At 36.2% G+C, this 17,712-nt stretch overlaps 1 protein-coding gene and 1 long non-coding RNA gene across 4 annotated transcripts; one reads left to right on the forward strand and one right to left on the reverse strand.

Moving 5' to 3' along the window:
- Positions 1 to 3,130, forward strand: LOC110912996 (sigma intracellular receptor 2). 2 transcript variants are annotated; one of them, XM_022157852.2, is made up of 2 exons: positions 1 to 415; positions 2,780 to 3,130. In XM_022157852.2, exons 1-2 carry the CDS (start codon positions 92 to 94, stop codon positions 2,954 to 2,956), a joined length of 501 nt encoding a protein of 166 aa, XP_022013544.2. In that variant the 5' UTR covers positions 1 to 91; the 3' UTR covers positions 2,957 to 3,130. The 2 variants fall into 2 exon arrangements, with proteins under 2 accessions (XP_022013544.2, XP_022013545.1); XM_022157853.2 differs by lacking the exon at positions 1 to 415 and adding an exon at positions 1,610 to 1,985.
- Positions 3,131 to 3,277: 147 nt separating this feature from the next.
- LOC110912997 lies at positions 3,278 to 5,299 on the reverse strand. 2 transcript variants are annotated; one of them, XR_002578324.1, is made up of 4 exons: positions 5,054 to 5,299; positions 4,761 to 4,852; positions 4,106 to 4,175; positions 3,278 to 4,023 (listed from the first exon to the last, which is right to left on the reverse strand). It is a non-coding gene; the product is annotated as an uncharacterized LOC110912997 (long non-coding RNA). The 2 variants fall into 2 exon arrangements; XR_004885803.1 differs by having other exon boundaries at positions 4,261 to 4,852.
- Between the last annotated feature and the right edge of the window lie 12,413 nt (positions 5,300 to 17,712).

Genomic DNA, 17,712 nt, shown 5'->3' on the forward strand with positions numbered 1-17,712 from the left:
TGGTTCTACTCAAATAACAAACAGATCTTTCCAAGTTTACGCACAAAATCAAACCAAGAAGATCAAATCCAATCAACCCAAAGAAGCAACAATGGGAGCATTGATGAAGCTAATCGACACAATCTTGATCATCTTCTTCCTCATAATCGCGATTGCAGCCCCACTTCTCGATGCTCAAACATGTCTCCCTTCCAACATATTCCCGGACATCCTCGTACACCTCAAAACCTGGTACACCCACGAATACGGAGATTATTTGGTCTCTGAAAAACCCCATTTTTTCGTCGGCCTGATTTGGGTGGAGCTTCTCTTCGCTTGGCCCCTCTCGATTGCTTCTATATATGGTATTGCTGCTGGGAAATCTTGGGTGCGCACCACCTGTTTGATGTATGGTGTCTCCACTTTGACTTCTATGGTATTGTTTTCCCCCCTTTTCTTGTTTTTTTTTTTTTCACTTTTGGTTGGTTGAATCTGGACTTGACTCTGGTCTTTTTAGTGTGAATTTGGGGAAAAAGATAGTACATTATGAACACAACCATGGAACAATTAGGCTTTGGGTTGAAATATCTAAACGGTTTAATAATAGTGTAGAGATTGATCGGTTTGAGCTGTTTAGTCAAAGAAGTCGTGTTTGAGTTGACCATTTTAATCTGCTTAATCAAACGGGTCGCGTTCGGGTTGACTTGTTTAGCTCACTTAATTAGTTGGGTTGACCAGCTTAACCCACTTAATTAATCGTGTCATGTTCCGTTGACCTGTATAACCCACTTAATACTGTGGCATGTTTAACCATCAACCCGCCTACCCGTTTTATGACCCGGTTAGTTTTCAATGAGGGGATTCTAGTGTATTGTATATACCCTTGCAAATTGCAATTGTTGCTTCTCCTTAACATGAGTTATTACCATTTATTGTTTGAATTCACTATTAGGTTGTTATAATATTCGATTTAAGGTTGCGATGAAGCTGATCAAATCCATTGTGTGTTCCCCATCACAATCAAAAGTTCACCGGTTTAAGTCATGGAGACCATTATAAAGCCGACCCGAGTCATCCTTTTAGGCATGTCATTAGTTAACCTTCTTCTTATTCTGTCTTTTTTTTATCAATCTTGCTAGAGGGAGGTGATTCTAATCCATTCGTAGGAAAACGGGTCAATTCAGGTCTATTTTTTTGTGAACGGGTTAAATGAAAATTGAAAAGAGATGCAGCTAACGGGTTGAAAGGCACTCGTGGGATAATCAAGTTTTCCAATCTCCTTAATATCTGTATCCAAAAGACTCAAATCAATATCGTAATATAATACCTATTCTAATCATATTTAATATCATTAATTCTGAAATTTTGAAAAAAAAAAAAAAACAAAAGACAAGAAAGCCATAAAAAACATAATTATTTCGCGTTTCTTGCATGTTGTTCTACAGGTTGCAATGCTATATAATATCACCATTTTGTTTGTATGCTGTATAATATTTGAATGTATTAATAAACTGACAGTTTAAAGTATTAAGAATATAGAATTATGGAACATGTGCCTTACATCTTAGTGGCTGAAACATGTGTAAATAAAATAATGAAGAACAGATCTAAACATAATTCAATATAAAATCCCATATTTCACAAACAAAACATCAATTTCGATCAATCCAAAGAAGTGCTAGATGGGGGCATTGATGAAGCTAGTTGATGCAATCTTGTTCGTCTTCTTCCTCATAATCGTGATTGCAGCTCCACTTCTCGATGGTCAATCCTGTCTTCCGTCCAACATCTTCCCGGACATCCTCGTGCGCCTCAACACCTGGTACGCCCACGAATACGGTGATTATTTGGTGTCTGAAAAACCCCATTTCTTTGTTGGCCTGGTTTGGCTCGAGCTTGTGTTCGCGTGGCCCCTCTCGGTCGCTTCTCTATATGGTATTGTGGCTGGGAAATCTTGGTTACCCACCACCTGTTTGATGTATGGTGTCTCCACTTTGACTGCTATGGTATTCTTTTCTACTCTTCTTCTTTTTCTCCATTTTGATTCGCTAAAAATGAAAAATTTGCACTTGAATCTGGTCTTATTTAGTATGAGTTTTGTGTTCAGGTTGATTTGTTTTACCCGCTTAAGTGAACGGGTCTTATTCAAGTTGACCTGTTTTACCCACTTAAGCAAACGGGTCTTGTTCAGGTTGACCTGTTTTACCATCTTAAGCCAACGGCTCGTGTTATAGTTGACATGTTTTACCCACTTAAGCAAATGGGTCGTTGTTCAAGTTGACCTATTTAACCGGCTTAAGCAAACGGGTCGTGTTCAAGTTGACCTGTTTAACGGGCTTAATCAAATGGGTCGTGTTCGGGTTGACTGGTTTAACCCGCTTAATCAAATGGGTCATGTTACGGTTGACATGTGTAACCTTCTTAATTAAACATGTCGTGTTCAGGCTGAACTATTTAACCGTCAACCCGTAAACCCATTCAATTAAATAGGCCGACCCGCCAACCCGTTTAACCAAATTTATTTTTTGATGAGGGGATCCCGGTAAGGGTGCATTCTATGCAAATTGCAATTTTTGTGTCTCATTAACATGGGTTATTACTATTTATTGTATATGTTCGTTATAAGGTTGTTAAATAAATATTTGATTTAAGGCTGCAATGAATCACACTATCGTAATAATGCCGCCTATTCTAATCATATTTAATAATAACATATTATTAATTCTGAATGTTTATTAAAAAGGAGACAAGAAAGCCATAAAAATATAATCATTTCATTTTCTTGCATTTTGTTTTCCAGGTTGCAATTCTATCAGAAATGGTGGGATCTGGAAAAGCATCAGAAAAGCTATTGAAAATGTATTACCCCTTCTTGGGTTTTGCGGTTTTAGCTATCTTGCGGGGGCTCTTACCGCATTCTAGTAAGTCGAACGCGAGTGTCACACGACCTGCGGTGGCCAGGAAAAAACGAGCTTGAATGGTTTACCAAGATTAGCATTAGCGGGCCACATGTCACTAATCTTCATATCTTCTGCTGATGTATATGAAAATTCCATTTTGAGTTTTGCAGCCTTTGTATGATTGTATCACTAAATTTGTGTTATGAACTAATGCTAATCTATAACTTAATCACCATTGATTTTTTTTTTTTATAAACGCGGTGCATGCTATTATTGTAACCGATGATAGAATTCATCACGACGTTTTCCATGCGTTAGTCTTTTCACTTAGAGCGGGTGGTAAGGTTGCTGCTTTGTGACCTTGAGGTCATGAGTTCCAACAGTGGGAAACACCCTCATGCACAAAGTACAAACATGACTTATGAAAATTAGACTTCAACTCTGAAGCCAAGTAAAAACATTTAAGAATCATATCGTTAAAGACCATCCCTATAAGTAAGGGTTATTGGATTTTATCGCCCCCAACTATCGACCTTTGGCCGTTGCCACCCCCAACTAACACTTTGACGCCCGACACCTCCAACTTGACTTTTAGTTTGTGCTGGCACCACCTCGTTAACCAAACACTAACTTAGTTAATTTTTTATCCTACATGGCACTCCATTTCCAGTGTGGCAAGATGAGGTGGATCCCTTATTAAATATAATGAACACATATTGGTTAAATCTTGGTACAAACCATTTCTTCATCTTTCAGATTTCTTTAAATCTTTTTCATCCCTCTTGCTGCCACCCTCCGTTACCACCACCGGCCAACATTGTATCTCCAACACAACCACTGCGTTCAGACGAAAGTTATCGGTTCCAAAGCAGCCCCTTTACGGCTGTGATAGTGGTTTGAAGAAGGTCCAAAGTCGACGGCATCTGAGTTTAGATCGGCGACCCGATAAGTGGCGGCTAGCGTTTCACAGCCGATGACAACCACCTAGATGTCCATACACCTTGTTCGTTTCACAGCAGACGATAACTCAATTTTCACGGTGTAACAGAACTTTGTCGTCTCATTAACAACATTAGAGGTGAAATTATCCTCTTGTTCAGTTTTAAAGTCATAAGAGTTTTTTACTCTTTGCCATTAGGTGAAACTGAAAGCATTTCATAAAACACTTAATTTACATATTATTCAACACTTGAACAATAAGCTAAAAGCATTTTGGATCTGATTACCTTATGGAGATGGAAAACCATGTCGTCAACATCCACAACGACGTCGCTTGGTAAACCGGTGCTACTAAACCTTCAAAGAATAAGCAAGTTTAGGTGAACAGATTTATACAAACAGAGAAAGAAACAACAGTTCCGGTTTGCCGGTTTTCGTATACCATGCTTGGCCTTTTGAGTTTGTTGCCATTGTTACCGGAGAAACTCGTATGAGAAGGGGGGGGGGGGGGGATTACCAATTTACAGTAGATACATGTTTGACTATTGAACTGATTTTGACTTGTTGTGGCTGTTTTTGGATAATAAGTGAGGAAGTGAGAAGAGACAAATGGGGTTTAAACAAGATTTGGAACAGGGATGGAGGTGCTTGACACATAATCGCCATGTAATCATGTCCACGTAGGAAAGATGGTGACACGTAGGATCAAAAACTAACAGACAGAGTGGTGCCAGCATAAACTGAAAGTCAAGTTGGAGGTGCCGGGCGTTAAAGTGTTAGTTGGGGGTGGCAACGGCCAAAGGTCGATAGTTGGGGATGATAAAATCCAATAACCCTATAAGTAATAATCAAGACATCATCTGCATATAATAAGTAAGAAAGATATATATTAGAGTAAACTGCAATTTTACCCCTGGGGTTAGATGCGATTGGTAACCTTACCCTCTATTACGAAAATCTTGTTGTCTGACCCCTGACGTTTTCTGATTGCATCAATGTACCCCCCCTGAAACGTGAAAAGACTTTTTTTGCCCCTGATAATAATAAGAAAATAGAAGTAAATAACACATTTACACCCTGTGTTTTACCTTCACAAACACGTTTACACCCTGTTTTATTATAGTGTCTTCTCCGGCGATGTTCCGACCACCGGAGCACTTAACTCCGTGCGATAGTAGTTCCGGATTGACACTTTTTATATACTACATACATACATACATAATAGGGAAACTCACCAATCTGACCAAGGAGCTCTATTTTAATGCCATTGTGTTCAAGTTTCTTTCCTTGCACTGGTTCTACAGAAATCTGAAAATAAGGAGCATATGGATGGTGAAGAAAAATGCAGGATGCAGTTGTCTGTTAAACATTAAGTTAGAAAGGATATATGTGGGAACTCAAATTCTGTGTAGTTTGGATTCATGCATTTGATTTCTTCACGGGTTGGTGTACCAAGAACCTACAGACACAGGAATTACTAAATTCAGAAAACTCATTTTTTTTCTTTTTTGTATTTTAAAAAATGAATATAACTTGCCTTGATGATCTCTACAAGTTGATCAACTCCATTCTCACCTGGGAACAGAGGCTAAAGAGTACAAAAAGGCACAAAGGAAAAAGTAAATAATAATTATAATAATCATAATTAAAAAATCCACAATTAAAAGTAGGATGTTATTATGGGAAAGAATCTGTCCTAGAAGCAGTTCAGCAAGAACACAGCCAACTGACCATACATCAATTGCAGCTCTGTATTCGGTTGCCCCAAACATAAGTTCAGGTGCACGGTAATATCGGGAACATATATACGAAATATTTGGTTCACCTTTCACCTATATTGCGGACAAAGACATCAATAATAAGATCAACTTCCTAAAACGTTATAGAGATAACAATACCATTGCAATTTATAACCAGACAAACTTATTACCAAAACTTTTGCACTTCCAAAGTCACAGAGTTTGAGCTGGTGAGTATGTGGATTCACCAGAAGATTTTGAGGCTTCTCCGATGGTCGGAATATCGCCGGAGTGTCGGAATACGCTTCTCCGGTGGTTGGAATATCGCCAGAGAAGACACTTTAATAAAACAGGGTTTAAACGTGTCGGCTTAGGTAAAGCACAGGGGGTAATATTGAAGTTTACTATATAAATGTGGGTACGATTACGAAAATACCATTTTGGTAAGGTTACTGTTTTACCCCTCAGGAGGGTACATTGATGCAATCAGAAAACGTCAGGGAGTCAGACAACAAGATTTTCGTAATAGGGGGTAAGGTTGCCAATCGCATCTAACCCCATAGGGTAAAATTGCAGTTTACTCTATATATTATCGTTCCCAATTTGAGCCCCTAAAAAGGGAAAATCACGAAACTAGCCTTGACCACGCCATTTTTTCAATTTTGGCCAACTGACCCGGCTCCACGAGCCGGCACCATCAACTGAACCGGCTCGAACCTTGTGTTGTGCCGGCTCAAGGAGTTCCTTCAACGATGACCAATCTGATGGAGACACGTGTCCGACAAACGGCCGGATCAGCTGAAACGGCTCCGAGCAGGTGAACCGGCTCAAACCTTGTGTTGTGCCAACTCGTAGCATACCTGAACCGGCTCGAACCTTGTGTTGTTCCGGCTCATAGCATACCTGTGCCGGCTCGTGGCACACCATCACTCCACCGCCACCATCACCTCCACCGCCACCATCACTCCACCGCCACCATCAAAACCAGTACTCTCTCTCTCTCTTTCTCAAAACCAGTACTCTCTCTCTCTCTCTCTTTCTCAAAACCAGTACTCTCTCTCTCTCTTTCTCAAAAACACTGATCTTTAACGGGAGGTGGTGCTTGGTGATGGTGGGTTTGTTGGCAGAGGAGGGAAGGAGGAAAAGGGGTGGCGTTTTGGTTCGGCGGTTGTAGTGTTATGGTGGTTTGGTGGAGGCGGGTATGGGTTAAGGAGGCGGAGCAGTGGTGGTGGAGGTGATGGTGGCGGTGGAGATGAATGTGTTTCTCTCTCACACACAAACACACACTGGCGGCAGATTTCAGTTGAAATAGATGTGAGAGAAATGGTTTTATGCTGGTACCAACTTTTATCCTCCTGCAACGTGCTGCAACGTGTGACAGAGATATAGAGACTAGGGGACAAATGGACACGTGGCAAAAAAGGGTTGGTTGCTTGAATGGATTTTTTGAGCCAGGTGGGGATTCGTGAAACGGCATTTTATGGGGTGTCAACAGGCTATTTTTGAAATTTTGACCAAGTGTTGGCTATTTTGGTGATTCCTTCCCCCACCCCCCGGCGGTGGAGATGAATGTGTTTCTCTCTCACACACAAACACACACTGGCGGCAGATTTCAGTTGAAATAGATGTGAGAGAAATGGTTTTATGCTGGTACCAACTTTTATCCTCCTGCAACGTGCTGCAACGTGTGACAGAGATATAGAGACTAGGGGACAAATGGACACGTGGCAAAAAAGGGTTGGTTGCTTGAATGGATTTTTTGAGCCAGGTGGGGATTCGTGAAACGACATTTTTTGGGGTGTCAACAGGCTATTTTTGAAATTTTGACCAAGTGTTGGCTATTTTTGTGATTCCTTCCCCCCCCCCCCCCCCCCTACCCCTAAAAATATGCCTCCATCTACAGTGTCCTAAATAAGTAAATAGTCGCATGTAATGGCTAGAATAAATAAGAATCGAAAGAAAAACTTGAAATTGGGTATGGGTGTGAAAAATAAAATGAAAATTTAAAGAGTATTAGGCCAGTTGAAATGTTTTCAATTTTCATAATGTTTTCAGGTTATGAATAAACAAGTAACAAGTGTATGATTTGAGAAAATTATTCACATAATTTAAGTCTCCCTAATATATTAATATATTATGCATAACCATGAATAACAATACCGCCTGAACACAGAAAGTCTTGCAAAACTTGTAATATGTTTTCCTTTTTGCATTATAATATCGCATGGGACAACAACCTGTTGAGTGAAAACAAAGTGCAAACAGAAAATTAAGCCACTAAATGAGTAAGAACATGCATGCTTGACTGATGACTAAGGCCGTGGGTATGGGGGCGGGAGTTTTGGCGTGGGTTGGGGTAAAACGTCCAAGTCACCATCCCGGGTGGGCTTGGGTTGTGGCGTGGCCCCTTGGGGCTTGGCTTTCAAGCCGGGCGTGGAGCGGTTTGGCCAAGCTAGCTGGCGGACTATCATTTGCTCCCGCCACGTCGGGTGTTTAAAATTTTGAAATTTAAAATTCAAACTGGTCCCCCCCCATCCCCCCATCTTCTATAACCGCCACCCGGGTCACCCAAAGGCCCTATATATTGCAACCCCAACCCCACCGGTCCCCCATCCCACGAACCAAACACCCCACCGGCTACACCCACTGTCTTGAACCCGCTACCCCGCTGGTCCCCCCCATCCCACGAACCCAAGAAGAAATGACATCCTGGACCCGTCAAGAAGAAATGGCACTCGTAACTAGCGTCGTCGACGCTATGAAGGGGCGGCCACCGGGCCAAACAAAATATTGGGCGGAAGCATTTGCGGCCTACCGACAAAACGTCGGTAACGACCGCCACAACCTCAACGCGTGCCAACATAAATGGCGCGAGCTACGGCCCAAGCTCGAGCGTTTCAAGGCTTACTACGATGCGGTTTCCGGTGGCGAGTTAAGCCACGAGGACCGGGTGGCGGTGGCGAACATAGAGTTTCGAGGCAAGGAAAACAAGGCGTTCGACAAGATCGACCTTTTTGAAATTGTTTTAACGCTCTAGGTTTTTTTATTTTGTAATTTTTAGGATTATGTAATTTTTAAAATTTTAATGAAGTTGTAGGTTTTTTTATAAATGTTGTGTGATTTTTTATAAATTTTTTGTATTTTTTTAAGAAAAAAACCATTTATGCCACGCGGTTCACCCAACGCAAGCCCAACCCACGCCCCGCCATACCCCGCGGACACGTAACCTGGCAGTGGGCTGGCTCCGCGGACACGTGTCACCAAATGCCCAACCCAAGCCCCAACCCCCGCCCCACCATACCCCACGGCCTAAGGCCAGGGGTGTGGCTTCGCGCCACCCCACCAACTCATCAAAAGTAGCGCCCTCTGGTACCCCACCCTACCCCGAGCCCGCTATGACAGGGGCGCTATGGCTATGTCGCCAGCGTGCTAACGAGTAACGTCCATTTTAACGCGTGGAAAGATGTGTGGGTCAAAAATTGACCGTTGGTGAACGGTCATATATAAAAAAAGTTAAATCTAATATATATTCAAACTCAAACACACACCAATCACAAACTCAAACACACACCAATCACAAAAAATACATAAATTCTCTCCAATCATTTTTAAAAATGTCATCTCACTCTTCATCCGATTCGTCCTACCCTAATATTACAAGCGGCCATGTCTCAAGATTTATGGATTTGGCATGCGTACTTTGGCATGGCCGGTGCAAACAATGACATCGCAGTTTTACAATCTTCGAATCTTTTCGACGATGTCATAGATGGTGTTGCACCAGATACTTCATTCTATGCAAACGACGTGGAGTATAAGTCTGGGTACTGTCTTGTCGACTGTCTTGTCGACGATATTTATCCGGAGAGGGAGACATTTGTGAAATTTTTTTCAAAAAGAAGTTATCCGAGCGAGGATACGTGACCGAGCACCTATGGGTTTATCGTTAACAAGAAGGAGACGACGAGTGATTTTTTTAATGACATTGTATTTTTTTATTTAAATTACGACATTGTGTTTTTTATTTAAATTATGCCATTATATTATTTTTATTTAAATTAGAGTAAATTGCCACAATCGTCCCTGGGGTTTAGGTCTGTTTGCCAGTTTCATCCAAAATGACTTTTTTGTGTCAAATAGTCCTTCACATTTGGCATTTTTTGTCATTTTCATCCAAACCACTAACTTAGTTTACTTTTTCTGTTAAGTTGAAGGATATTTGGATGAAACTGACAAATATAAAACCTCAGAGACGATTTTGGCAATTTACTTAAATTCTTTTTAATTTCTTTTATTTAATTAATTTTGTCACATATATATAAAACATAATATACATGCAGTTCTTATAAAAGTTACTAGTTTTGTCACATATTTTTTTTTTATAAATTTTCTTCTAACCACTAACTCAGTTATTTTTTTCTATTAAGGTGAGGTTATTTTAAATTTTTTAAAGTAAGACAAAAATTAATTTCCAATCTTTTTTATATACATCAGTTTTATAAAAATAAAATCTACTTCAACCTCTAAATTTTATAAAACTAAAATGCTAATGACGTTATAAAAACGTCAAATAAACAAATCTTATCATATGTACCAAGTTTGTAATTTATCTTCTACTCTTTAAATTCGCTTCTAACAAAAAACAGAAGCCACTGCCCCCCCATCAAACAACGTATCGTTACCAAACTTTAAAATTACCCATCAAATAGTAAGTATAGTGCCACGAACCAAAAGTTTCTTTACTTAAACCACTCGGAATAAATATTAGTTAGTTACCATCATAATCTTAATTAGATAAATATTTTATTTCTGCCAACATATTTCTTAGGTGCTTAACACATTTAAAAATATGTAACGTTTTACAATTTTTTTTTCTATTTGCCAGTTTCATCAAAAATGACTTTTTTGTGCCAAATAGCCCTTCACCTTTGGCTTTTTTTTTGTCATTTTTATCCAAACCACTAACTTAGTTTACTTTTTCTGTTAAGTTGAAGGATATTTGGATGAAACTGACAAATATAAAACCTCAGGGACGATTTTGGCAATTTACTTAAATTCTTTTTAATTTATTTAATTTAATTAATTTTGTCCCATATATATAAAACATAATATACATGCAGTTCTTATAAAAAGCTAATAGTTTTGTTACATAATTTTTATATATTTTCATCTAACCTCTAACTCAGTTATTTTTTTTTCTATTAAGGTGAGGATCTTTTAAATTTTATAAAGTTAGACAAAAATTAATTTCCAATTTTTTATATACATCAGTTTTATAAAAATAAAATCTATTCAACCTCTAAATTTTATAAAACTAAAATGCTAGTGACCTTATAAAAAATGTCAAATAAACAAATCTTATCATATGTACCAAGTTTATAATTTATCTTCTACTCTTTTAAATTCGTTTCTAACAAAAAACAGAAGCCACTCCCCCCCCTCCCCCAATCAAACAATGTATCGTTACCAACCCTTAAAATTACCCACCAAGTAGTAAGTATAATGCCATGAACCAAAAGTTTCTTTACTCAAACCACTCGGAATAAATATTAGTTAGTTATCCTCATAATCTTAATTAAATAAATATTTTATTTCTGCCAACATATTTCTTATGTGCTCAACACATTTAAAAGTATGTAACGTTTTACAATTTTTTTTTCTATCTCTACACTTGATTAAATACTAAAAGTTGTAATCGATTGTTATGTGCTACACACCATTGATATTTATTTTATATATCGTTTTCTCTTTATAAAACTGATCTATATAAAAATTTGGATACTAATTTCTGTCTTAATTTATAAAATTTAAAACATCCTTTACCTTAACAGAAAAAATAAATTGAGTTAGTGGTTTGTATGAAAATTTATAAAAATTATGTGACAAGACTATTATTTTTTTTATAAAAACTGCATGTATGTTCTGTTTTATATACGTGTGACAAAATTAATTAAATAAAAAAAATTAAAAAGAGTTTGAGTAAATTGCTAAAATCGTCCCTGACGTTTTATATTTGCGAGTTTTATCAAAATACCCTTCAACTTAACATAAAAAGTAAACTAAGTTAGTGGTTCAGATGAAAACGGCAAAAAATGCCAAAGGTGAAGGGCTGTTTGGCACAAAAAGAAAATCATTTTGGATGAAAATGGCAAACAGGCCTAAACCTCAGGGACGATTTTGACAATTTACTCTTTAAATTATGAGTTTCAAATTAATATATCAAAATTAAATAATGTTTAAATTTAAATAAAAAATAATTAGGTAAAGATGATGGTGGCTTTAAACTATTGCATGCAAGTTAAAGGGAGGGGCTTTAAAGCCACACCCTCCAGACTAGGTGGATTTAACGTGACGTGATAAAGCCCTTAGGAACTTTATACCACACCCTCCAGACTAACTATTCTTCCTCTAGATCGACAAAAAATGGGTTCATAACCCATTAACCCTTGTCTAAAGGCTATAAATAGATACTTCAATAAGAAGAGGCACATACTATCACATCATTCGATACGATGCCAGGGACCATAGGGAATTCACCACTTTACAGAAATGCACGACGGCCATTCGCCAACTGGCATACGGAATGACACTCGACTATAATACTAGAAGCGATCATGGTCATCCAACAATAATACTAAAGGTTGTTGCGTCACAAGATCTTTGGATTTGGCATGCTTTATTGGTGTTCCTGGTTCACTTATCGACCTTAACGTCATCTACCAATCAGAGATCTTTAATAATGTCATAACAAGAACTAGTCCAGACACCAGTTTTACGGTTTCGGGGGGTGGAATACAGGCACGGTTACTACCTTGCGGATGGAATATACCCAACGTACTCTACAATCGTTAAAACTATTCCGCACCCGATAGACAATAAAAGAAAGAAATTTGCCAAGTTTCAAGAGGCGGCGAGAAAAGACATTGAACAGTGTTTTGGGTTCTATAAAAAATGGCACATCCTTGAACATCCAACACGTGCTTTTACACCACAGAAGTTGCGATACTCTATGTATGCTTGTATGTTGCTGCATAACATGATCATCGAAGACGAAGGTAGAGCGATTTGTGAGTACGAATAAAACGTGCCTAACAGGAATTCTATTCTGGTAAGTGTAGAACATAAAGATTTAAATGGATTCTCCCTACGTAACGAGTACACACATCAAACCTTTAAGCGGACTTGGTGGAATAAATTGAGAACGCACAAAGCGAACCCAATGACGACATGCTGGATGAAGACTAGTAGTTTTTTGAATTATTTTTTTTTATAAATTTAGGTTGTTTTTAATGTAATGTAAGAATTAATATTTATTTTAGAGTTTAAATTAATTTTAGTTACATATATATATATATATATATATATATATATATATATATATATATATATATATATATATATATATATATAGGGCAAGGATAAATCGAAAACCCACTCCAGTTGACTAAACCCTGAAAACCCAAGATCTACCATTGATTAAAAAAGATGGATGGTTGTGATGTCTTTTAGTGTAATATATATTACTTTTTAATATTCTAATCAGTAATAGTACACATAAGGGGTAAAATGGGAATAATGTGTGACAATTTTCTTCTTGGAAGAATGGAACTTTTCTCAGTTGTCTGCATGATCATTATTACATCCATTTTTTTAACAATCTCTCTCTCTCTCTCTTCATCCCATCATCCTCCATCTCTCAAAATTCTTTAAAAAATTTTTTTACAGAAAAAAAAGCAGTAGATTCTTGGTCACTTGGGTTATTATCACAAATTTAATATTGTTGAAACCCAAAAGTCGTTTATTCAATCTGTTATTTTTATTATATACATAATAAAAACTTGAACAAATATATGTAAATAATTACAAACAATAAAGTCATTTTTATCCAATGTTTGCAAGAATCTTGATCCATATCTTCATAATCACCAACATTATTTTTCTCAAGATGTCATTTCCCAATGTAAGATAATATAAAAAAAGGTAAAAAGTACAAATTCATATTTCCTTTATACCAATTTTGTTTGGCTTACTGGTTATTGCGCTTGTTTATTGTGCATGAGGGCTGGGTTCGATTCCTCTTTTTATGTTGTGATTATTTTTTATTAACTCAATCTTGCTAACTACAATCACCACATTTTCTTGTCATTAATAACCGTCATTTATTGTTATTATTTTGTTGGTATAAAGAAAATTTCCGAAAATGCTCGTCAAAATGGTGAATTCTTTTTCTATATACTAATTTTCTTAATTAATATACAACGTTGTCATGAAAAAAAAAGATATTCAAGCAACCATCAACAAAAGCACATGATCAAACACACATAGAGCAAAAATGTACAAAAATCTCAGTGAAAAAAAATGTAACACGGATACAGCAAAAATGTACAAAAATCTGAGGCAAAAATAAAATGTAACATGGTAAAAACAAAACCAAAAAATCCATAACATATAAAATTCTCAGATTCAACACATCAAAAGTCTACATAAATCTCAGGGAAAAAAATGTAACATGTTAAAAACAAAACCAAAAAATCCATAACATAGAAAATTCTCATATTCAACCAAACATCAACAAATACATACTACCGAAAATGTCATTAACATACTAACAAGGATAATCCAACTAAGTACCACCTATTTCTTAATCACAACAAACAATGCTAACAAGTAAGCTGCCAATCACTAACGCTAATATCAGTAACCATATAACCCTCTTCTTCTTCCGAATTTCTTGCTCACGGGTAAACAGTTCAACTTGCAGGTTGTTGATGTTCCTCAAAAGACCTGGTATGATCCTAGTTAACTCTGAAACTGATTATCATTTTGTAACATAAAAAAATGTAACAACACACTTATTTTTACAATAATCTAAAAAAGTGTAACAATGCACTTTATTTTATGTAAACGTACATTATTTATGTGAAATGGAAAAATGTAACATGCATTTTTTCTTGAACAAATTTAACACAAAAAAATTGATCAATCAAGAAATTAAAAACATTCATCTTCTTGAACAAAAAAAAAAAACAAAATATCCAGAAAAAAGTTGCATGTAACAACACACTTTATTTTTACAATAATCTGAAAAGGTGTAACAATTCACTTTATTTTATGTAAACGTACATTATTTATGTGACACGGAAAAATATAACATGCATTTTTTCTTGAAAAAATTTTACACAAAAAATTGATAAATCAAGAAATTAAAAACATTCATCTTCTTGAACAAAAAAAAACATATCCAGAAAAAAGTTGGAGCATCTGGATGATGATCTTTTGAACTGGATCATATTTTGGATTCAGATCACTTTTAGATCTGGATGAAGATCTTTAAGAACTGGAAATGAAATAGAAGATAAAGATATAAAGAGAGAGAGAAAAGTCATAAATAACACATTTTTACACATTTCATACCTTAAATACCCGATTCAACTAAAAACACTTACAAAAAATGTGTCATTTTAGATAAAAAAAACATAAAGAGAATTTAAAAAAAGTAACAAGATTCATATCTGATTCATCGTCATCTTTGTATCTTATTCATCATCATCATCATCATCATCATCATCATCATCATCTTCATATTCATATTCATGTGCGATTTTCTTCAAGTTGCTGAATCTGGATCTTGTGAAGAGAGAGAGAGAGAGAAAGAGACATCGTGGATCTGGATTTTCAACTCTGATTCTTTGTTGCAGAATTTTTTTTTCAAAAAAAATGTGGAAGGTGTGTTGAAGAAGATAGATCTGGTTAATAGAGAAAGAAAGAATGGTGTATTGAAGAAGAAAGATATTCAAAGAGAGAGAGAGAAAGAGAGAGAGAGAGAGAAGTGTTTGGGATGAGGTAGAGATGTGTGATGGTGATGAAGGGATGTCAGCAAAAAAAGCTTCTCCTTGTCTAGTGTAAAATTCCAAAATTGCCCTTTATCTCATATTTGACATAAATGGCGTGGATGTTTCTAGTCCACACAATTGGGTTTCTTGGGTTTAGTCAACTGGAGTGGGTTTTCTCCTTATAATTAGCCTCTATATATATATATATATATAGGGTCGGGATTTCGAGAAAATGGTAGAAAGTGTGAGAACGGTGAGAACACTCATCGATCGTCCGATCAAAACAATCTATGGACTAGATTGGCGCGGTGGCGTTTTCGTAAATAATATCAATTTTATTACGTGGACGCGCTTCATTAAGGGTAAAAGGGTCTTTTGACTTCTCCACACAAAACGCCATCTCATGAAATAAAACGCCAAAAACAAAAATCACAGACCATTCTAAGAAAAAACGCCATTAGATATAAAACGCCAAACTTAATTATAGTAAAATCCCGCCTAAAAAAACCGCCTAAAAAACGCCAAAAAAATCCTATATGTACAACATCTCAGACATTCAATTAAAAACACACACAAAAACCCAAACGCCATATTTGATATATCTCATTCGCCTTAGAAACGCCAAAAACCCAAACATCAAATATCTTCTAACCCAAAACGTTTTTTTGAAATTCAGTTTGGTTGTCTGTAATATTTCGCTCAATGAAATGGACAAAATCCTTAAGTGAGAATGTTGTCCATTTCATTGAGTAAAAATCTTATTGACTAATCCTCAACTTCCATCCAATTTATAACGCCAAAACATACAAAAACATTATTGAGCTTTGTTGTCAATAAAGTTTAGCTGTATGGGGTGGACAACATTGTCAGTTATCTTTCTTAACCGAGGATTAACATTCTTGTTCATCTCATACAGCAAAACATTATTGATTTTAGCATGATCAAATTTTGAGGTTTAAGGTGCTCTTATTTCATGGCGTTCTTTTTATCGGTAAAACGCCAAAAAGGTTAAAAAAATCAAACATCGTTCATTGTGAAATTCAAGATTGCTGGCTGAAGGGTCTAAACTCAATAACATTTTGATGCATGAGATGGACAAATCTTCAAGAAAAAGATGCTGATGTCAGACTGTGTGCTTCCAAACAGCCACACATAAAACTACTTGAAAAACAAAAAACAAAATGAATCATACGAAAGTCGAACCAGCCAGGTAACATGATTCAAAAAAGAAGAAAAAGACTGGTGACAGTGAAGATTTGGAAGATCAATTGTTTATGTATTCTTTTATTTTATTTTCCTTTTTAGTTGATTGTTATATAATAAAAACGTCACATATAATAAAAACGCCAAAACAGCCAAAATGCTTGTTTTAAACGATATTATCCTATCAAACGCCCCCAAAAACTCCCAAACTATAATAAAATTACTTTGAAAAAGTATTATAACCCCCCCCCCAAAAAAAAAAATAAAAATAAAAAGCAAACTTGAAAATGTAACTAGAAACAATAAATACAAATCAGTAATACTGAAGATAGGGAAAATTTATTATATTAGAATCTAAAACGTCAGACTTGAAAGATGGGACGTGTTAGAGACTTCAGAGATGAAGCTTATCAAAAACAATAATTACAAACAATAACTGAAAAGACGAATACTTTATTACAATAATGCACCGCCTAACTTAGGCGCCAAAAAGACATCCTATAAAATGATACGACTCAGCAACTTCCATTTGATCAAACAAAAAAAAACAAACGCCAATACTACTAAATACCACTCACTGTAAAACGCCAAAAAATAAAAAAAATCAAAGATGGCTAATATGCTTTCTTGGATATTCATAATTGTTCTTCGTGAAGTTTCACTGAATGAATTGTTATCAGAAGCAGTGCCGTTCCTACGTTTTCGGAGGCCCTAATCGAACTACGAAGTGGTGGCCTTTTTGCAAAATTATCATTTTCAACATATTTAGTAACAAAACATTACTCCTTTATCCGGGCTTGGGACCGGCAATTATAAACTAAAAAGTTTATAATTCGCATAGTTAAATTTTTTTTGAAAGTCATATGTTTTCTATAATTATAGTATATCTTTAAATAAAATATACTTTTCTAGCTTTAACTGAAGCAAATTGTTTGATGAAATTATCGTAATTAGTCCTAATTCAACAACTTAAAATCAACAAATTAGCCCTAATTCAACAACTTAAAATCAACAAATTAGCCCTAATTCAACAACTTAAAATCAGCAAATAATGAAATAAGCATAATCCCTAAACAAGAGATTCAAATTGGAAAATACACCCTAGTTCCCTATTCAACA

Source organism: Helianthus annuus, chromosome 17, assembly GCF_002127325.2.
Source record: "Helianthus annuus cultivar XRQ/B chromosome 17, HanXRQr2.0-SUNRISE, whole genome shotgun sequence".
NCBI lineage: Eukaryota > Viridiplantae > Streptophyta > Magnoliopsida > Asterales > Asteraceae > Helianthus > Helianthus annuus.

Coding starts and splice junctions, on each gene's coding strand:
- LOC110912996 (XM_022157852.2), top strand. CDS start 92: ATGGGAGCATTGATGAAGCTAATCGACACAATCTTGATCATCTTCTTC. Junction 416..2,779: donor TCTCCACTTTGACTTCTATG/GTATTGTTTTCC, acceptor TTTGTTTTCCAG/GTTGCAATTCTATCAGAAAT.